The sequence below is a fragment of the Lagopus leucura genome, unplaced genomic scaffold (assembly GCF_019238085.1).
Source record: "Lagopus leucura isolate 7727_CA_CO unplaced genomic scaffold, USGS_WTPT01 Super-Scaffold_100012, whole genome shotgun sequence".
NCBI classification, from domain to species: domain Eukaryota; kingdom Metazoa; phylum Chordata; class Aves; order Galliformes; family Phasianidae; genus Lagopus; species Lagopus leucura.
Window position 1 is genome coordinate 19,955,563 of NW_024962267.1, and position 21,963 is coordinate 19,977,525.

The 21,963-nt window shown below is 49.7% G+C and overlaps 1 protein-coding gene and 1 long non-coding RNA gene across 3 annotated transcripts; one reads left to right on the forward strand and one right to left on the reverse strand.

The window, feature by feature from the left end:
* The first annotated feature begins 876 nt into the window (after positions 1-876).
* Positions 877-18,563, forward strand: LOC122181663. Of its 2 annotated transcripts, XR_006179536.1 has the most exons (3): positions 877-7,098; positions 13,609-14,056; positions 17,477-18,563. It is a non-coding gene; the product is annotated as an uncharacterized LOC122181663 (long non-coding RNA). The 2 variants fall into 2 exon arrangements; XR_006179537.1 differs by lacking the exon at positions 13,609-14,056.
* Positions 18,564-18,933: 370 nt separating this feature from the next.
* ARL4C (ADP ribosylation factor like GTPase 4C) lies at positions 18,934-20,036 on the reverse strand. The gene has a single exon (XM_042874235.1). It carries the CDS (start codon positions 20,008-20,010, stop codon positions 19,432-19,434), a length of 579 nt encoding a protein of 192 aa, XP_042730169.1. The 5' UTR covers positions 20,011-20,036; the 3' UTR covers positions 18,934-19,431.
* Positions 20,037-21,963: the final 1,927 nt, after the last annotated feature.

The following is a 21,963-nucleotide window of genomic DNA, read 5'->3' on the forward strand; positions in this document are numbered from 1 at the left end:
TAGTTCCCTGCCCTGAAAGCCACTGGGTCTGGGCAGAGGGCAAGTTAGGAAAACATCTTTTAAAGTGTTTTGTTGACATGTTTACCATGTTGTTGTTAAGCCTCAGGGAGCTGATACACAACTTAGAAACAGTTTCAGCTTTTTATGTTCGTCAAGGGCCACTCTGAGCAGGCACCTTCAGTGAGTTGATTTGAATTGACACTGACTTAGAGTGATTAAACCAACTGAAGTCTGGGGGAAGAGTGCCTGGGAGGATGATGGACTCACGCAGGGTAATTGTACCAGGGCAGCTCTCGTGCTGTGGTCATGAGGAGACAATTTGCCATGCTGTGTACGAGGGCAGTCCTCTGGGACCAAGCTTGCTATTGCATGCCTATTTCTCTGTGCTTAGTGAGAATCTGTGGGCTCCTGTTCCCAGGGTCTGGGAAAGACAACAAAGAAATACCAGTCTGTGCAGGTCATACTGCAACTGTATAACCACATCCTTCAGAAGAAGTCTGTGTCTCCTGTGCAAAGCTTCTTAGTGGTCTGAAGACAGAAAGTAAGCAGGCTTGCAGAGAGGATATGTTTAACAAGGCATTTGGAGGGAAGTTTCCCCAGCCACTCCAATGTTCATCCCATCCCAAGCTCCAGTGCCTCAAGATCAGAGCTTGCCTGGTGCTCAGAAGATCACTTTTGTGTCATGCTGATTTGAATTGGGATTATATGAGAAGTGGCTAAAATAGAGCCAGACTGGTATCGATGTCAGTCTGCTTTGGCCTGAGTTCTAGATCTGCAACCTGAATGCATGGAGGCAAGTGTTGCATTGCCAGTGTGATATGAAGATGGAGCACTGATCCAGAGGCAGGTAATACGTGGCTGGGAGCAAAGTTGAAGGCCTTCTGATACTGCACATTCCAAGTGTCGACTTTTCCGCTCATCAAAAACAGAAGCCAGCTTTGCAGTCTCAGAGCTTCAGGCAGTACAGATCTGCAAGCTGACCCAGAGCAGAGCAAGGAGAAAAAAGTACTGAATGGGGTGAGAACTGCCGCGTTCAAAATTACTGAGATATTTCAATACTGAATTGAAATATTTCCCAGGGACAGGGAAAAAAATCAAAGTGGAGTTGTTCCTCCCAACTTTGACCTGGCATTCAGCCATTGCATCTGTCCTAGGGGATTTTCCTGTTCCTCTGACCAGATCCTCATCTTTCTCAAAGAGGTCTTCTGCCCCAGAAGAGAAAAGTGCTCTTCTACAGATGTGGTGCTCAGGGACGTGATTTAGTGGAGGGTTTTTAGTAAGGGAGATGGGGTAGTATAGTTAGGTCATGGTTGGACTCGATGATCTTTAAGGTCTTTTCCAACCTGAGTGATTCTGTGATTCTGTTATTCCTCTTGCCTTTGCCATGGTTGCTTTCCTCTTGGCATCCTCTGAGTGTCCAAGAAGAACAGCTATGAGAGGGGTGGAGGGAAAGGAATATAAAGCCTGGCTGCACATGGCAGCTGTGGACACTTCAGAGCCACCACCACTCACATGGGTCTGAAAGGAAAGCTCTCAACGTGCTCTGCTTGCAGGGATGTTCAAAAAGGGGCAGGTGAAATAGTTTGGCATGCGGTCACATTGGCTTTTGAAGCCTTGGGCTTTGCTGGAGAACTCCCAGTGGACTTCATAGAGTGGGTTTGCAGAATGGACAGTGGGCACAGGCTGGAGGCCAAACATTTTTATTTTTCCTCTATTTTTATCCAGCTCTGAAGCCCCCTCCCAAGTCCTCGCACTGCTGCTTTGCGGGGTTTGTTTTGCCAGACTTTCACTGCTGCTATTCTGGGGTAGAAATGTGATAAAAGGGAAGAGGGAGGAAAGGTTTATTTTCCTTTTTTTTTTTTTCCTTAAAGCTAGAAAGGAGAAAATGGAAAATAGAAAATATGAAAATGTCCCAATTCTTTCAGAATTACTCCTTGGTGATATCCACTCTCAATTACAGATTTTGTGCATCAGCAAAAAAAAAAACTAAACTAAAAGCGTGTAGCTCCTGTAGCAATGGAGGGGCTTGGTCCACTCTGCCTGGGTTGCTGACCTAGATGCACAGGAAGAGTGTGGTCTGACTACAGCTGCTTTGAAAGACCCATTGTTCCTTAACGGTGATCATTTATGCTGACATAGACATTTTGTGTGTATCTGTCAACAGGGGAGGGGGAAATATTGAAATGGGTAATAAAGGAGATGAAAACAATCCATGCTGCTCTCTCGGTAATAACCAGCTGACATTAAGCTTAAGCCCAGCCGATTACGGTTAATAATAAATGATCATTAATTAAAGCTAAATTACAGGGGGAGGTGCAGGCTTGGCTCTTGAGCCAATTAGAGCCCTGTAATTCATAATGGACAGAATCTATCCAGACAGTGAATAAAGGCTAGCAAAGTCAACAGCAAGGCTGTGTAATGGTTAAAATGCTGCACCGATAGGGAAGAGGCCAAAAAAGGTTGAATGGGCCAGACATCTCGCTTGGTCTGTATTATGCCAGCAAGATATGCTGCAGTGTGAGTGTGCGTGTGTGTGTGTGCACGTAAGGGCCCAGTGCTGAGCACAGCCTGGCTCCAGAACACTTTGGGATCAACCCCAAAAGGAGGTACGGACAAGATGGATGGAGGATGGTCTGATTATTAATTGGGTGGTCCCATATGGGACCAGGAGTTGGACTTGATGATCCTCATGCATCCCTTCCAACTTATAGTATTCAATGGCTCTATGATTCTACGATATTCATTCACTGTGAGCCCTTCATGGTGCCAGCTTGAGGGCAAAGGTTCTAGGAAAGTTGGTTGGATCTCCAGAAAGAGGGCAAGAGGCAACAAAGAGCAAGCAAGGTGTTGATAGCTATGTTCCAATGCATCCACTGCATCTCAGAAGAAGTTGTGAACCTTACTGATTTTTACTTTGGCATTTACACAAAGGGATAAGACAGGGTTACCTTGGGGATGTCTTCCACCCAGACTCACCATTCAGCTCCCAGTCACAGGCACACCGTCTGGAGTCCAGCACAAAGCCAGGAGATGGAGCCAAGTCAAAATAGTCTTGAGGGCTCAGGAATCATAACTGTGCAAATGCGGTTTTAATCAGAGCTGAAGGCTCACACTTACACTCCTCCACTCTCCCTGGTCCACTTGGGGTCCATTGTGCAGCAATGTCACCTCAGAGAGTTTGCACCACAGTGTTGTGCAGGACTCACGTTGTGCCTGAAGCAGAGGGAGATGATGACAGCTGCTTGCTTCGCTTTCAGAAGCCAAACTGAAGCTGGCACAAGCTTGGACCTGATTCTGATGTGTCATGTGTGCGAGGACGGAGAGTCAGAGGAGACATTCATGCTCATTGACGTGATTGTTGGCAAGGGAGAGGCTGTTCACTGAGAGATGAGAATGTGATCCAGAAAGGGGCTGCCAGTGGAGCAGAACGTGCCACCACCTCTGGCAGTATCAGTGGTGCTGATAAAGCAGGGAAGACAGGGTACATTCATTGGAAGTATTAGGGATAAGCAGGTGAGTTACAGAGGCACCCAGACAGCTGCAGAGTACGTGAAGCTAAATAATTCCCATTGTAATTCAGTCTTCTGCCAAAAGTCTGGGAACCAAATCCACTGCTCAGACTCTGAGAAGGAGATGGAAGCCCCTCTGCTTGCATGAGTGGCACTCAGGGAACCTTGCTCACCCTCAGTTTGCTCAAAGTGCTGGAATTGCTACCACTTCGTGTAACTCTGATGGATTTGGAGAGCAATAGCAACTTCAAGCAAACCAAGAGCCCCAAGGTGTTTGCGCACATCAGCACAGCGACAATCAGGCGTGGATCCTGGGGACAAAATATTCCTTGTTAAACTTCCTGGTGGTACAGAGAAGACTTAGAGTACCCGAAGGCCCCCAGACTGCCAACTATGAGGAAAAATAAAACATTTTGAAAGCTTGGTGTGTTTAAGGCACACTCAGACCTTCAGATGTGTCTGCCGAATTATCTTCAAATAACGTGTAGCATCAGTGATGCTCTGAAAGCGTTGTTCTGGTCCAAAGAAATTCCACCCGCCTGTTTTCTGCCTATTTCTTCTGTGTCTTACCTGCACAGCAACTGATCCAGATGTGCTAGACTAAATCAAACTGAATGTTCCCATTTAGGAATAAATACAGGTTCTGTTTCTAGTTTAATACCGTGAAGAAAAAGCCTTCTTGCATTTTGGTTCGACACTGCGAGCATCCACGCAGGTAATTCGGAAAGATGCTCTAGTTCAGACTTGCATGCTGTGTAATTACCACCAGGTGCAGAGCAATCGCTGTGGCACCATGGTGTGAGCTGCAGGATGGCTGACACAGCTGAGGTGTCGGGGCTTGCTGGCCCAGATAAATGCCAGCTCGTGCCAGCACTGGGTATGGGGTGGTAGGAGGCAGGGAAGAGGAGCTGGCAAAGCTTGGTTTCCTTTGCACAGCTTTGTCAGAAGCAGGCAGTTACTGACTTAGGGCAAGATTTCCTAAATTGCACTGCTCGTGTTTTCTGGGCCAGCATGTGCATGTACTTGCGTGCAGAACAGCCATGGATGGAGGGTTCCAGGTCTACAACGCACAGCGTGCCAGTAGCTGTGGTTGTCTTAAGAAGAAGCAAGAGGGAACCTGATCCTGCAGCCAGCCAAACAGCAGTGCAATCAAAAAGAATGAGCTGAGCCTGGAAATATTTTCATCATCATTTTCCAAACAAATCTGTTTTTGCAGAGACTTGATTTTTCCCATTTTTCTGGGCTCCGGATCCGAGCGCACAGACAGCAAGAGCAATTTTTGGGGTATTCACAATGGCCGAACCTACCCCACTGCTCCCACGTTGGATCAGCATCTTTGGCACCACTCCTGATGGGAATGCCTGATGCAGCATTGAAGGCCCTGTTCTGATACAAATTTCCTTCTAACTGTAGCTTCTAAAGACTTCTATCCAATAATAAGGTATTTCTTTCCCTTCCTCATCTCCACAGGTTATTCTGGAAAATCAATTCTCAAGATGCTGTGGCAGGAAGAATAAAAACAGCCAAACACAATTACTTCCAAGCACCTACAGTGAAGAGACAATGAAGCCCGTAGGAGGAAACAGAGGGAATCCCTATACAAAAGAAGGAAATTTGGGAAGAATGACTAATCTAAGCGAGAAAATTAGATGCTGTGTTGTTAGCAAGACAAAAGTGTCTCAAAATGTCAAGCTGATGTCTCTGTCCTGTGCAGAGTGCCAGGACGTAACACTGCAGTACTGGAACTTACTGGTGGAGCAGGAGGTTGGGATCTCACAAGGTTTTCAGGGACAGGCTCTGAGAAGCCCACCATCTGAGCACTGAGCGGCGCGGGGTGACATTTGAAAATGCATCTAAAATGCTAGCTTGCAAACTGCTTAAAACTGAATGCTGTCAAGCTGATTTAGAAGGATGACCCAATTTGATCTTCCAGTGCTGGAAGCTGTTGCTTTTGGCAAAAAGTGTGATGACTGAGACAGAGCTGGCTGGCTTAGGCTCCTGAGCTCTGCTGTGGGTGTCTGTTGTGCAACATGTGTGCAAGAAATGCCTCTCAGAGACAACAAAGAGCACACACCAAGAAAATATGTTTCTAATCCATTTTGACCCTTTCCATCCTGTGTTATCAGAGCTGCTCTCCTTTCCCAGGGCTCTGCCCTCAGGAATTCCTGGGGAAGGGAGATGCAGGCATTCTGCTTTGGCTGTAGCCATTAGCTACTAAGATTATGCTGGGGTACATTTTGACCTTTTAGTGAATGTGGGCTCATACTTTAGAGATGCCTTGAATACAGCACTCACAGGGTTTTGGAGAAGTGAGAGAAAAGATAAGAGAATAAGGAGGAGCTGAATACCAGATAAGGCCCAGAAAATCCCTCAATATCAGTTTTACCTAGAATAAAAGACCTGGCACCATTGCTTGAGGTATGGATGAGGAGAGACTAAAAATAAGCCACTGAGGTTTTTGTGACCCGTGTTTTTTTTCTTGTGAAATGTGAATTCCACAAATTCTTAAGAACACCCCCCCTCCCCACAGCCTATGTATGACTTCACAGCTTTTAAAAGCAGGGCTTTGGAGGTTCAGTGTGTATCACACTCCTGATCACAGGCCCTGGAGGACTGGTGGAGGTACGGACACCTCCCCATGGCCTTACACAGCACTGGTGACCCACTATGCTGCTACCAGCTTTGTCACTGCCAGCTCCTTCCCTTAGCACTTTTCCCATGCACACTGCTGGTCTGAATCCATTTCACCCAAAGCTTGCTGTGATTGCCTCCGGGTTGAACTCAGTCGCTTCAACAGAGCCCTACAGCACAAGTCAACAGTCTCAGACCTGGTCACCCTGCCATACGTTGTCCTGTGACACATTCAAAGACCTCAGCAGCCCTGGGATCCATAAGGCAGGGCTGTTGCACAGTATGTGAAAACTCAAGGCAGGTCCTGACAGGCTCTGTGGCTTCAATTCAGTGATGGATGGATGTGTGCCATACCCCATGGCAGGGGTTATCTAGAGCATTTAGGTTATTCTTGGCATCCGCTTTATCTCAGTATTCAGTGCCCGGCCCCTCTGGGATCCCAGATAGTGGAAAACTGGCAGATAGTTTCACCCCCACAGCTTTGACACTTCAGTTTTTAGCCATCCTTTTCTCTTGACCAAATTGGCATACCTTGGTTAATTTCACCGTATTCACCCTGAAGTGGTATAAAATGTTCACTTCTTTGGTCCCCTGGATTATCACAGCAAAGTGCTCACAGTGCTCAGGATGTTTTGTTTAACCTCTTGCAAAAGCTCAGAGCGGCATGTTTGTGATACCCATTCCTCTCTCTTCCATTTCACACATCCTAAAGCCATTTCCCTTGCGGCTGTGCAAGGCTGGTAGGCTTAAGGAGGTGCGACTCTTCAGGCTTTTACAAGTAGAAGCCCTTGTGAGTAAGGTCAGCAGCCTCAAAGGGAGATGTTATCTCTTTTCAGACAGAAAGAGATGCTTCCCAAAGGGATGGATGCCCCCTTCCCAACCAAAGGTCCTGCAGATGCACAAAGGCTGTCCAGGTCCTCATGGATTTTGCCACCGTGGTTGGAATTTTTGCTATCTGGTAAGAAGTGATTCATGCTTGGGGCCGTCTTTGTGGCAGGGGTTTTTGTAACAGCATTTTCCTAGGTATGGTAAGAACTGAGTGAGTGATGAGTTCTTCCCTCACTCAGGATATTTATAGTGGCTTTCTTTCTTCTCAGGCGAGTCACCTATTTTCGCAAAGCTTGTAGGCGCTTTATGTCAGCAAGATTTCAACTCCTCTGCCAAAGCTAGGGGAGATCGGCCAAAGGGTTCTAAGGTTTCTTGGAGTGGGGTTGCTGGATTGGCTGTGATACCCCTTAAACCACGCTGCACAAGCCTTGCATCTTAAGAGACATAGCTAAGAGCCATGAGTCTATATATTTCAGCCTTTATTTTTGGAGGTACCTAGGGTTGCATTTTCCATCTGTTTCTCCACAGCTGAGCTGGCTAACATTTTGTTTCTCAGTTTGCACTGGAGCTGGGTTCTCAGCATTTTTGCTATGGAGATTGGAATCAGTAGCATCTCTTCCTGAGTACATCAGCTCTGACCATACCAGGTGGGATGAGACCCACAGCATCTGCTGTGAGTTTATTATAGCTCTGCTTGTTTACACAGAATGGATGTAGACCGGCATGTATTTAACTTCACCAAGGGCCTATTCTGGATAACCAAGTATAGTTGCCTATTTTTCTGTCACAAAAACATGCATCTGAATTCATGTTTTCACCTGGAGGGCTCAAGAAAGGGGGAGAGCAGGCCGACCTGACCAGATGAGTTGTCAAGATGTCCATCTGTCTCCCCTAAGCCACAGTTTTGTAGGCTTACACACAGAACTGGAGCTGCAGGAATGAATGCTTGCACAATGCAGATTCAAGCCTGGGGGAGGTTTCCTGTCTAAACAGGGAAAAAAAAAAAAAAAAAAAAAAAAAAAAGTTTAAAAAATATTTTCTATGTATTTGTAACTTTGTTTTTTTTTCTGTGCTCTGCAATATGAAAAAGATGGTAAGGTCTTTGAATGCACTGAGTTTGTCTAGTTGGAAGTAGACAAGGCTGAGAGACAACCCTAGGTTAATGCTCCTGTGCCACCTCCCTCTGGGAAGGCTGTGTTGCACCATCCTCCAGCAGCTCTGCACACTTGTGCCCCCCTCCTTTTCCCACAACCTGATTTATTGACATTTTCTTTCCCTTTTACTTGCTTTGCTGCACCTGATTTCAGTGACCTCCAGTCCCTGCATAGCTTGCATTCCTCTGGGGAGGGGTGCAGGCTGGCAGGAAGGGCTTTCTCCTTCCCTGAGCCAGTCCAGATGAGCTCAGTGATGCTGGAAGCCAGCCCTATGCTTTCTGTGCCCCAAGTACTTGTCCTGGGAGAAGGCCAAGTTGCTGGAGGATGCAGCGGGTCTCCAGGGAGTGTGAGAGCTAATGTTGCACAGGGTAGGCAAAGACACAGTGGTTTACCTCTGCCCTAAGAAGATGCTACTGCTCCTGTCCAGCTGTGTCCTGCACACCTTGAAACCCCATCTCTCTTTGATGCTGTACCCCCTGGGGCTGGACCATGTGCTAGGGATAGGGAGAGGGTATTTCTCTCCAATCAAGGCAGTTATCTTTGTTTTGATGCCTAGCCAGGCCTTCTCTTTCCTCTTCCAGCTCCTGTTTAGGAGCTGAAGAAGCAGAAGGGGTTGCTGAATGTGGGGATCACACCATACAAAGTGTGAGCCAAGGCTATCAGTCAGAGCCCTTTGATTTCCCACCAAAATCAGGATTCCTGAATCTACACAGCCCTCAGGCAGCAGATAACAGGGGGCTGGTGTTTGTCCTGAAGTGCTGACAGGGGTTGTGCTCATTAATGTGTATTGGCACCTATAGCCCGGGCAGAAGCCTTCTTCCACCCTTCCCAATAGGGCAGTGGCTCCTCAGAACAAGCCACATATAGCCATAGCCCTGCACACAGCCCTGCTGTGGCTGTGGCTGAGCCAGAGAGACAGCATGGGCATTCAGTGTGGATGCTCACTCTCCAGCTCACAGGGAATGAGGCCTGCCGGGGATGGTGCCCAAGGCCCTGCCATCAAGGGTAGACCTTAGCAGTGGAATCAGGCTCACGAGCAGGGCTGTGAGAGGAGGCTGGGCTACCCCTCTGCTCCAAGCAGTGAGTTGTACCTGCTCTGGGAGGCCTTTGGCTGCTCGTGGCACTGGAACCAAAGAGCCACGACCATGTGTTAAAGCTCATTGACTGAGGAATCATCCAGGCATTGCTGCTGGCTGGAGTTTGAGCTCACAGTCGTCAGACCTGAACATGTCCATGAATGCTGGGGCACTTCATAGCTCACGTCAAATTACTCCTCTTTTACCAAGCTGATGTCTGATGTCTTTAAAAAAAAAAAAAAAAAAAGCAGTCTGTTACCAGACCCACTTCTAAGATGGATTTCCAACCAGCCTCTTACCCTCTGTTTTAAGGTCATCTGAGGGCTTGGACTCCTTTTTTCCTTGGAAAAGGAGAACAAGTTACCTGCAGCTGTGATGTCTGATTCTCCAGTATTAACTTGGCTTTTCTGGAGTTTCCTGGCTCTCCTTCTCATCCTATGGACAGCCACAGTTACTTATTATAGGCACAATCCTGTGATGCATTTCTGCATTTGGAAGCAAGGTGATTCAGAATAGGGACCAGACTTGAGCTTTGTGAGTGCTGAGATTTTGTTTTGCTGTGGGTGGAAAACCCCAGCCCTCAGGGCTCTGGTCACTGCAGCCTTCCTCTATTTTCTCCACGTGACTTCGCTCTCCGTACTCACGTATGACATGAGGAAAGCTTTCACATGCAACTTCTGCAGAAATGACTGTTAAAAGGGAGAAAACCAATCCCAACAGGCAGAATTAACCTCCCAGAGATTTACAGCCTCCCACATCCTCCAGCCAGACGGCCTAATCCATGCTGACTGCAGGAACGCTTTGTGCCAGGGACCAGAAGCAACTTGCCACATCCAAAGGGATGCAGACGCTTTCAGAGTGCTGGGATGCCACATCTCCACACAACACGTGAGCGCAGATGGACGGCTTGCAGAACAGCTAGGAGGTTCAGTGTTTCTGTAAAGATAACGCTGTGACTGCTCCAAGAGTGTGCAGGCAGAAGAGGCTTCTTTAAATGCTCGTATTTAAAAATAAAAATAGAAGGAAAAAAAAAGAAATAAAAACAAATCCAACGAGCCAGGCTGTTTCAAAATCCGGAGACTGGCACGAAACTCACAGGTTGCTTTCATTTAACGCTAAGCACCAGCTCCTTTTCATCTGCAATCTCAGCTCCTCTTTCCTTCTGATGTCGCAGAGAGGTGGGGCCTTTTGGGGAAAAGCTCCCCCAGGATGCAGAGCTTTTGCTTAACCACCAAATATCACCAAGTTCCAGGTAGAACAACCTAGAGTGGCAATAATGTGGATGAGCTGGAATCGCTCATAAGGGGAGGGAAGCAGCAGACTGCTGTGAAAGCAAGGGATTGCTGCACAGAACTGGGTTGGATTCATGCACAGTCACGTCAGTTTCTCGTGGCCAAGGATATATGAATTCTCTGCACTGCCCAGAAAACAGCACCCTGCGTCAGCACTGCGTTGTACCCGCTGTACTTCTGGGAAGTTTTTGCTCCATGAATCAACCTTCAGGGCTTTACAGGAGAGGATCTTGCTGGAGGTGTTAAAACAGGAACGGAGCACGAAGTGCTTGAAACGCTGGAAATTACATCTGAAGATTTAGATTTTAGCTTACATTTAGATTACCTTAAATATTCGGATTTGAAGTCACTGGCAGCCAGGTTGTGAGACGATCCAGTCTACGTGACTGATACGCAGTGATAATTGATTGCAAACTGCATTGCTAGACCTTTTCACTACGCGTAATTATATATCAGCACGTACCCTCAAGAGATTAATTACTGCCTGATGTGCTTTTGGAGCAGAGGTAAGCTCAGGGAGGCCCACCTCTCCCTCCCCCAACCTTGCATTTTCCTAGGAAGGAGCTTTGTTTGTAATAGGGGGTGTTTGAGTCAATATTAGCAGAATACCATCTTCTGAGCATTGTGTCTGCATACAGCTGTGCAACAGGTGTGGCACACACACACACTCACACTCACACACATCCCCTGCTAGATCCTCACCTCCCTCCTGCCCATGTGCAGATACAGAGGTGGTGAGAAGGGAGAGGAGCAGGGGAGAAAGGCTGGGATGGAAACTGTCACCTTTCCCAGATGGTTTCTACCTTTGTTTTCTTCTAATAGAGCAAATTTATTGGGATAGGAGAACCACCAGACTGATTCAGACATGCCTCTATTTTGGATCACAGAATCATAGCATTGTTAGGTTTGGAAAAGACCTGTGAGATCATCTAGTGCAACCATGCTGGCGCAACAACCCTTGTGAATGGAATTAAACACCTCCCAGCTCCTGTTGGCTGTCCTGCTGCCCCAAAGCAAGACCTTGCACCATCAGGTCAAAAACTGGAAAATGAGAAACCCTGGAGCATTTCAGCAGAAGCTCCACAAGCTTTGGCTAGTCAAGAGGTAGACAACAAGGGAGAGCTTTGAGGTCAGACCTGCAAGGGATGGGATTTAAATGATCTGCTGACTCCATTGCAGTTTATATGTGTCCAGAGCTTGTTCATGAGCAATTAATGTGGTTGTCTTAAGCAGAGCCGTGGAGAGCACAATTAAGTAATTAATAGTAATTAAAGGCACATTATCCATGTTGTCCATGTTGTCCATGTTTATCCTGCAGAGTCCTCCACTAGTGACTGTCCTACACCTAGGGCAGAAGTCAAGGTGACCAGTGTGAGACCCTCCCCACCCTCCTTCAATCAGTTAAGGCTTAACCCGTAAGAGTCTTAGTTGTTTTTGCCACTCATCTGAGATTGCCTTAAGGGGAAATTTCAAGCAGGAGCAGTACATCAGCCCCACTCCCACCCGACCCGATCTGAGCACACCTCTGCTAAGGACAGATGTTGAGGACTGGGAGGAGAAAAAGCCTTGTGGCCTTGTGTTTTGGTCTTTTTTTGTTTTTCCAAACGATCCAATCGACAGCAAAGTCGGAACAAGGGAATTAAAAACAACGTGTGGATGAATATCTCCTGATATTTCATATATTAAACCTATTGAAATGGCCCTTTTTTGTTTTTTTCACAAGCTATGTATTTACCCTTGCTAGGACTCCTCAAAAAACATGTCAGGGCTTCTGGCTTATGCCAGCACAGTGAGTTTCTTGGAATGACTCACTGCATTTGCAAGGTTTGGGTTTGGACTGGAAGGTAGATTTCCACACTGGTTCTGGAGACTTGCCTACAGGGAAAAGCTACTCCAGGGTATGCAAGGGTGCCAGGGAATACAGATCTATGGTTAACTGGAAGTGAAAAGTATTCCCCTCAGTTAGCAATTGCATCCACAGTGGACTGCATTAAAGCAGAAAAGGAGGTTCTGCTTACTACAAGCAGACTAGTCCAAGGAAGGTCCCCACACAAGTCAGACTACCTGGGACAATCAGGAATTGCTATTTGAGTTCAGCATCACCTCAGGAACAGTGCTGAGGAGAACGAAAGACAAACTGCTTTCTCCTCATGCGCTCTCTCATTATTATCTGCACATAAATTATTCACATTCTTTGCAAGCTGAGTCCTGTCTTGACTGAAGGAGTTCAGATCATTAGAACCCAACAATTTTCTGCATATTTCATGATAAAAGAAGCTCCATCAGGACAGGAGATGGGGAGCAGGGGAGGGTAAAGGGATAGGATTTCTTCTGCTGCAGTTTCCATTCCTGAGATTGCCATACCAGAGACTCCTGGATACTCAGCCAGAAAAAGGCAATGGCATGGAAAGGATGGAAGCACATTCGTTTTTGGACAGAGAGGAAGGAGGAGAACCAGGTGGTTTGCAAGGACTTCCATTACCTTGCAAACATTTTGGATGTGGCACTGAAAGCCATGGGTTAGTGGAGGACTGGGTAGTGTCAGGTGATGGTTGGACTCGGTGACCTTGGGGGTCATTTTCAACCTAAATATTTTTGTGATTCTATGACATTTCTCCTAGCCCCCAGGCCTTCTCCCAGGCTATCCTTTATCCAGGGCTAAGCCAAATTTAGCATAAAACGAGCCAGTAAAGCTCTGTTCTTCCTAGCTAGAGCATCCTCAGAGGTTACAAACCTTCAGACCGCAGTGATAAACCTCCAGCAGAGCCCTCATTCCTCAGAGCAGCCCCTTTGGTGACCTCCCAACAGGTTTATGGCCTCATGCTCCACTGCCCCCTTCAAACACATTGTCACATCAGCATCTTGCTGTCTGCAATCAAGCTCCAGTTTTCACCCATTACATCCTAGCAATTACTACAGACACAAAGCAGACAAGCTGAAAAGAAATGCTGATGTTAAGGTTCAGTAAAACAGTTTTTCTCCTCTACCTTCTTTGCTCTAATTGAGTATTACAGGGAGGGGGAGGGAGGAAGGGGCCCCAGATGAGTTATTTGTCCTGCACGAGGTTTTGTGGCCGTGTGGAGGTGAGTCATCATGGAAATATTTCATCCCTTTCCAGCCTGGACTTACTCTTTCCATCACACCCTTGTGATGAAAAGAAGATGGGCAGCACCTTCAGAGAGGCTGGTCTGCGAAGGAAGACAGATGGGTTCCGTGCCAGAAGCTGCAGCAACAATGGAAAGGGATGGGGTTAACCTACCCTTGCCCCATTCCTAGGCTGAGATGCTCTGAGGCTGCTGTAAATCTCACAAGAAATGCAGCAATCCCATGGCTGGGCTGAGCCCCAGGAGACAGCCCCTCCTCTCCTTTCATCTTCCTTGTGCTGAGGTTTGCAAAGAGAACGTCAGCAAGATCTCCATCTCTCTGAGACCACCAGATGCAACCTCTTGGCCATGTGCTGGAAACAGACCTGTGCAGCTGCACTGTGAAGGTCATTTCTCCTGCAGTCACTAGCTACAGAGGCTGAATGGGGAGCAACCAGTGCACGTGACAAGAATGGTGTGAGGGTGGGTTATCATTTTTCCAGTTTTCCCCACAACCCATTGTCATCTGGGCATCGACTGTGCTCTAACAAAGTCCCCTTTCTAAGTAAGTTGATTTGTAAGTCTGGCTAGGAAATAGCACAGTCCATCCTGGGAGGACGCAGTGGGCAAGCAAACATTTTGAAGTCACAGCACTGCCATTCCTCCTCCTCCTGCCTTTGGAGATTTGAAATGGGCAGCAGAAGCTGGAGGATGGGGAAGTTGCCAAAGAGTTGAAAGGGTCCCCTTGTTAGAAGGGGTAGAGAGGGCAAGCAACAAGGGAGGGGGCTTTCCAAGAGCTGTTTAAACATTAGCCAGCCCAACAATTGCCCTGTGTTTGCATTTCCCGTTGCCGCAGTTTTTTTCACCTCTGTGCTCTCTCAAACCCACAGCAGAGCTGAACAAGCACAGATCACCCAGCCAAACACAAACTGGGAATGTTGTATTCAGTGTCACGAGCCAGAGACGCAGAATGGGACAGGAGCACTTGCACCAATGGGGCTGGCATAGCAGAAAAGGTTGGAGGGGGGGCTGCAGCTGCTGGGAGCAGATTTGAGCTCACAAAGGGGAGTGGGGGAAATCTGGATCCCCTGGCTCCTCCAGCCCTGCAGATGTGTCCAGGGCATAGCTGGTATAGCACTGTGCTGGCAACGGGAGCCTCTGTGCCATCCTCTCTGACACACAGCACTTGGAGCTGACCCCTGTCCCTGCAGTTGCAGGGCAGCCACGGCTCTAAAATGGGTTATTAACTGTCCTCTTGCAGTCATAACTCGGAGTGTATGGCTGAAGGGTTTCAGAGAGCCACTGCTCATTAAGTCAGTGTGGCATGGAGATGCTGAGGCTGAATGGAGGCACTGAAGTAGCCCTGCCACGTGCAAGCAGGAATAACTGCAGCAATCTCCTACTGAACCTAGCACCATTCAAACCCTTTTTCTGATGTATCAGAGCTAATCCTGTGAATTCAGCATCTTTAAGATGGAGATCCAAGCATGCCAACACCATTCTGTAGCCTTAGGAATACGAAAAATGCTAGCAACCCTCTTATACGTGTGAAGCGGTCTGGGGCATCTGAAAGAATGTGACCAGGATTAGGAGTCCCAGATCTCATCACAAACATCCTGAAGTAGTCTGCAAGCAGGATGACACTCTTCTGTGAAGTGCTTTGTGTCCTGCAGACCTGACTCACACCAGCAACTTCTGCTGCTCAGAAAAAAAGTGCACGTGATTTGAGGGTAATTCTCATTGAAGATGAATGAGAACAAGCAAACACAACAGTTTGTAGCCTATTTAAAAGAGATAGTCATCCACATGCTGCCCAAATCTTGAGCAAAAGCACCTGGTGCTGTGCAAAGAAATAGCTCTCTGCATTGCACTGTGCTTCAGGGATTCTGTGCTCTAGGAATTACTTTAACCAAGATGATCCCTTTAAAGATACTTGCTTGGGAGCAAATCCCATTTGAAATAAAGCAGAGGGATTTAGCATAACAAAGCAAATTGGGGAGAGAGGATCTGTTCAGTCAGAAGGCAGGGCACAGGCAGAACTACAGAAGAGGGGCTGCAGGGCTCTTGGGAGCTTGTGTTTGAGCAAAGCCTCAAAGATGCAATATCCTTTGCAGTTTCTTGCACTTCAAATGGTAAAAGGCTGCAGGTCTCTCTTACCTGCTTAGTGCTGGCAGAGATCTGGTGCAGCTGGTGTTGTACATGGTTTTCTTCATGCAGGGATATCATCCCTTGCACTGCCTGGTGTTCCAGGCTCTAGACACCATGAGAGTCCCAACACGTTGGGCTGGGGACCCCAGCTCAGCACTGCTCAGTTTACCTGAGCTCAGGGAGATGATGTGGCAGCATAAATCATGGCCAGCTCCAGAGCACAGTGAGGTCAGATTGCTCCTTGTGAAACAGTTTCATGACAGCTGGCCCAAACATACCAATACCCTGCTGGTAAAAGCACTCTCCAACCAGAAGTAGCTGTGGCTTGCAGGAGGATGTCTGCCCTTGCAGCTCAAGGCACAAGGAGCTTTGCTGGCAAGAGGACGCAACCCCCTGCTTGCAGCCCTGAGGGCAGGTCTGATGGCACAGTAACATGCAAAGTCACAGCCTCTCCAAACCTCCAGCTTCCTGGCTGTTCCCCGGTCTGTACCACCAGACACCACACCGCTGGAAACAACGTGGGCAGCAGAGATGAGCCCAGAGCAAACCTCTCCAAGTGCTCCGAGCCCATCAAATCGAACTGCCACCGGTTTGACTCGTTTCCTCACCAGATGCAACGTCATCATTAAAACCCGAAAATTTAAAAAATCAGTTACCACCCGCTCTAGCTTTCACCTCTGAAATGTCACCCAAGTTTCCTGTGTCAGCAGCCACCCGGGAGCAGCAGCATCCTGTCCTGGTGCTTTAACCCCTACAGGCCCGGCTCTGCCACTGCATTGCACATCACTTAGAAAAGCTTCGGCCACATCCATCAAACGTCACAGCCAGGGAAGGCAGCAGCCACATGCACAGGGAAGCAACTGTAAAACACAGCACTAGTAAAGAGAAAGAAGCAGAGGAACACGTTTTGTTTTGGGTTTTGTTTTTTTTTTTTATCAGGCCCTTTCACTGTATAAATAATTTATTTCAGTTCACAGCATTATGTCTGCATTTTTTAGAAAAAGAGGAAAGACAGGAAGGACAGAGACTGGTGGTCAGCGGCAGGGCTGAGACATGGGCAGTGGGATTTCAGACACTGTTGGGAACACGGCAAGGTACCCCACGAAACCACAGCGGTACCCCCAAAACGTCTGCTAAAAAAAAAAAGGGTCATTCCAACGTATTCAGAGAAGACACAACCCGGCAAAAGGCTCAGAGCAACAACACAGGCAATTTCCTTCAACTGTCATTTTGTTGAAGCACCTCTTCCAGCCCACCTTAGGCGACACTCATTGTCATTCAGGAAAATCAGCACACAGTTGTGAAACGTTAGGGTAATGCCACAGAAGCCATTAGCAACTAATTGGAGAAGTGATTTTAATTATTGCAGAAAGCAGAACTGGTGGGAATGGCACCATGACAGCGTCCCACCTGAGCTTTCAGGTCTTGAGCCTTGAGGCAGGCACTGTAAGGTGAGCACATGCCTAAAGGCCAGCTGGAAGGCAGATGCTTCTCAATGGGGTTGCTCAGCAGAGCGCGGTCCCTGGGAAGGACCGAGCTCAGCAGACACACACCTCATAACTTCAGTGCTGGTGTCTGCAGAACCAAGACCCACCTCTTGCCAGCGAGGAGGCAAAGCACACAGCTAACACCTGCTCTGTTTCAAACCTGCTCGCTTTTGAGACAGTGGGAAAAAGGAGTTCTTTACTTCACCAATGAAGGTTAAAGCATTTGGCTTCCGTGGCATCAAAAAATAAATACTGTTTTCTTTCCCAGCACCAAGTACCAAAGTATTCGGGGTGAAGACTGAGCAAAGCAAACCTAAGGAAGCAGGAACAGAGCCTCCTGAAGGGATGGGACCAGCCCACTCGCTCAACGCACAAGTCAGGACTCGTAGGGACTCAAACCCTGCAAAAGAAGGGCCACGCTGCCCGGCTGCAGCGTTTGCTTTTCCAACGAAACGCTGCGAAAGGTACCGTGCTCATCCGCTCGTGGCTGCAAGGGGAGAATCAACTCCCTGAAACCCGAGGGCATTTTTTCTTTGTCTGCTCGGTGGTTTCCTTGGCTGCTTTGGGGAGGGTTTTCTAACAGTAAAACCACTGCAGAATCCTGCCCAACTGCGGCTTGAAATTCAGCACGTTCGGCCCTGAGGGCTGCCTGGGCCTCCCCCATTCTTTCAGTGGGAAGCGCGGGAAGCGGGGCCCCTGCCTTTGTCCTGCAGGGCGACGGTTCCAGGCTGGAGCGCTCCCACCCTGCTACCAAACCTCCACCTGCAGAAGGAAACCACGGGGCCTGCCCCTGCCCCGAGCACTCAGCCCTCCAGGAAACCAGGAACGAACCTGCTGGCAACTGGGGGCTCTCTGCTTTCAGTGGGTTTAAATCTTGATAAAAAAATAACCTCCCTTCTGCCCCATGCTTCCCACCCCCCTCTCCCAACTCTTTACATTTTCCCGGCGCTGCCGAGTCCCTTTTCCTGCTGGATTTTGCAACCTTCTGGCAGGACTGGGCAAGCTCTGCCCATTGCACCGCGCAGTGCTGGCAGCCGCCCGTCCTGCCTTCTGCTGCCACAGACCCCCCGCCCCACCCGGCCCCCCGCCGCGCAGAGCAGCACGGGGACCAATCCACGCGGTGGTGTACAAAGCTTTTGTTTTTTTTTTTTTCCTTTTTCAAAGTAATCCGTATTTTGGATCACCCCGATCGGAGCAGATTAGCACCCTGGAGCATGCCTTTGCCTGGGCACGATAAAGACCTCCTGTGGCTTTGCTGCAGGAGATGCCACAACCAAGCTTTAGAAAACAGGGGCTCCTGGACCCCGTGCCGCTTCCCCCCTCCCTCCTCCTTTTTCTTTTTTTTTTTTTTTTAAGCAAACAGCTTAAAGCTCAGCACCAGTCACCAGCTGATATGCACCTCCAGCTGCTCCGGCATTGCATGAAAGCTGTCTGTCCTCTTCATCCACTTCCTAAAACACCAGCCTGCAGAAGGGCTGTGTTGTCCTTTTGGAGGGGTATTTGTCCTCTTGGCCAGGCTCTGTCCTTCTTTTTGTCCTTTTGGCCACATTCTGCCCCCTTCAGAGGGTTTCGTCCCCTTCGCAGGGTTCTGTCACCATGCTGGGGTTCTGTCCCGGCGGTCACGTTTCATCCCTCGGTCGTCTCCCCCACACTGTGCTGCTCCAAGCCTCCGTTGGCTGACCTTGCACAGCTGTAGCCTCACCTTTGGCCTCTCTCAAATGCACAGGGTCCTGCCCTGTTCACCCCTAGGTTTGACCCCCAGCAGCAGTCAGACCCCCAGGCACGGAGGAGAGCTGGGGGGCTGCCCCAGCTCCGTGGGCTCTCGGCCGCCCGCGGCGTCTCGCCCCGCTCAGAGCATCTCCAGCCCGGCCATGGGGCTCAGGGGTTTGGGAGCAGTGCCCTACCCCTGCTCCATGCTGCCCTATGGCCGGGGATAGGGCGGCGGGCAAAGGGGAGAGCAGGAGGAGGAGATCCTGCAGTCAGGATCTGGGCTTGGCTTGCAGGAGTGGCATTGTTATCACCGCTATTGTAGTCGTTTCAATCGGAAAGGGACAAAAAAATTAAAAAATAAAAAAAAAAAACACACACACCGGAATAAAAAGGGGAAGAAAAAAAAACCAACAAAAAAAAACCCATCAACCAACAAAAAAAGGATCGCTTTGGTTCTCTCTCCTCCTCTGTTCCTTTGTTTGCTCTCCCAGCCGTCCGCACATCTGCGGGCTTCTACCGTTTCTTCTTCTGCTTAAGGGACTTCCTCCGCTTGAGGATCATCTCGTAGAGCTTGTCCATGCCCTCGGTCAGCCCCTCGCCGATGATGGCGCAGGCCGGCTGGATGTGGTAGGTGGTGGAAGGGGTCAGCTCGTGCAGCGCCAGCTGCTTCTCGATCTCGGCCACGGGCAGCGACTTGGGCAGGTCCTGCTTGTTGGCGATGACCAGCAGCGGCGTGCCCTGGTTCTCGGCGAACTTGGTCACCTTATGCAGCTCCGTCTTGGCTTCTTCCAGCCGGTCCACGTCCACCGAGTCCACCACGTAGATGATGCCGTCGGTGCAGCGGCTGTAGGACTTCCAGAGCGGGCGCAGCTTCTCCTGGCCGCCCACGTCCCAGAAGTGGCAGCTGATGCCCTTGGCCGTGCCGTTGCTCAGACGGATCTTCTCCGTGTTGAAGCCGATGGTGGGCACGGTGTTGACGAACTCGTTGAACTTCAGCCGGTAAAGCACCGTGGTCTTCCCGGCCGAATCCAGGCCCAGCATGACGATGTGCAGGGACTGAAAGGCGGAGATGTTGGAGGAGATGTTCCCCATGGCCGCCCCCGGCTCCGCCGCCCTCACAGCCCCGCACCCATCCCCGCGCCGGCCCGGCCCGCCTCGGCTCGGTTCGTCCCGGCTCGGCCCCTGACGGAGCGGCGGGCAGCGACGCTCCCACGCCGCGCCGGGGCTCGGGGACTGCCGGCCGCCCCGCCCGGGAGGAGGGACCGCGCCGCCGCCACTTCCCTCCTCCTCCTCCTCCTTCCCGCCTTCCCACCGCCTCATGGCGGCACGCCCCTCGCGCGCGGTCCCGGGGCAGCCCCCGGGCGTGGGGCCGGGCTGCGAGCGCCGGCTGGGGAAGGGCGGATGCTGAGGTGCTGCCGTCACGGTGACCTCCCAGCGATCCCCACCGCACAGCCGCCCCAGCTCCGAGACCTTTTGTGCTTTATAAACGCCCTCTCTCCGTGTTTTGGCCCCCGAGGGTCCCACACTCTGCCCCGCTCCTCGCTCTGGCAGTTGCTTTTGCTATCGCTCCCAAGAACAGAGGCAGAGCTGCTCCTGCACTGTTATCCACCTCCTCCTTCAGAGCGTCGGTAAAATGACAATCCACCACATCTGACAGCTTAACCGGAAAGCCCCGGAGAAAGAAGTATACCGCAGGAGACGGATACTGCTTTTAATATAAGATGCTCTTCCCATGCAGCGTGCAGTGGGGATTGTCGGGATGGAGTGGGATCGTTTCTCATCTTCATATTTCATTCTGTGGATGCGTGTTTGCTGCTTTACGGGGAGATAAGACTACCTGCTAACACATGCAGTCATTAAAAATACAGGCAGCTTGCTGTGACACTGCGGAGGTGACAGCAGGTGCAGTTTTTGTGGAGAACACCAGGTGGTGACGATGTGAGAAGCGCAGGGAGCTCCGTGAGCACAGTGTGCAGGAGGAACGTGGCTTGACCCAGCATCACCGCTCACAAGGCAGGGCACAGGCACAGGGCTGGCTGGAAAATCAAACAGCCATAGGATCATAAAGGTTGGAAAAGACCTCTCAGATCATCCAGTCCAACCCCAGCCCACCCAACCACGCCCACTGCCCACGTCCTTCAGTGCCACATCCCCAATGTTACGGAACCCTCCAGGAATGGTGATTTCACCACCTCCATGGGCAGCCGTGCCACTGCATCACCGCTCTTTCTGAGCACAGAATCACAGAATGGCCAGGATTGGAAGGGATCTCAAGCATCATGGATCACCAACCCTCCTGCCACATGCAGGGCCACCAACCTCCCCATTTAACACTAGACCAGGCTGCCCAGGGCCCCATCCAACCTGGGCTTGAACACCTCTAGGGACAGGGCACACACAGTCTCTCTGGGCAGCCTGTTCCAGCACCTCCCCACTCTCTCTGCAAAGAACTTGGAGCACTTGGAAGCCCTTTTCCCTCCTATCACTTCTCATGCAGAAGCCAAAGCTTCCCCTCCCTTCCTCCTCTTTCACCCCTGCTGCTGAAGATGGCTTTGAGCCTCCAGTTGAAAGGCTTCCTTTTTGAAAGAGGCCACCAAAATCTCTTACTGAAGTGGAAGGGAAAGGTGCCCCTCCTATTTTCACCCCAGCATTGATTGCGAGTTATAAATAAAGTCGAGATTAGATAGACAGCCTGATCAAACCTAGGGGATGTTCTAAAAAATGGCCTTATATCAAATGATCCCAAGGGGACAGAGATAAACAGGAGCATTGCAGTGGTGAATTATGCTGCAGCTAATGCCAGCTATCCATAAATAAGCTGTTAAAACCTCTGCTGAATATTAAGTGCAGGAATAACAGCGTTAATCGCAGTGAGGGGAGTATGCCAAGTCAATTCAGTGGCAAATTTAGGGAGAGGAAACCCATCTTTTCCATAAGCTCTCCCCTCCCCTACTTTCCTTCGGGCGGGCGGGGGGGGGAGGTGGGGGGGGGGGGGGGGGGGGGTGCGGGGGGGGCGGTGGGGGGTGCACTTAATATTCAGCAGAG

What these genes read in the sequence shown, in the direction of transcription:
- ARL4C (XM_042874235.1), bottom strand. Translation starts at nt 20,010, where the DNA reads ATGGGGAACATCTCCTCCAACATCTCCGCCTTTCAGTCCCTGCACATC.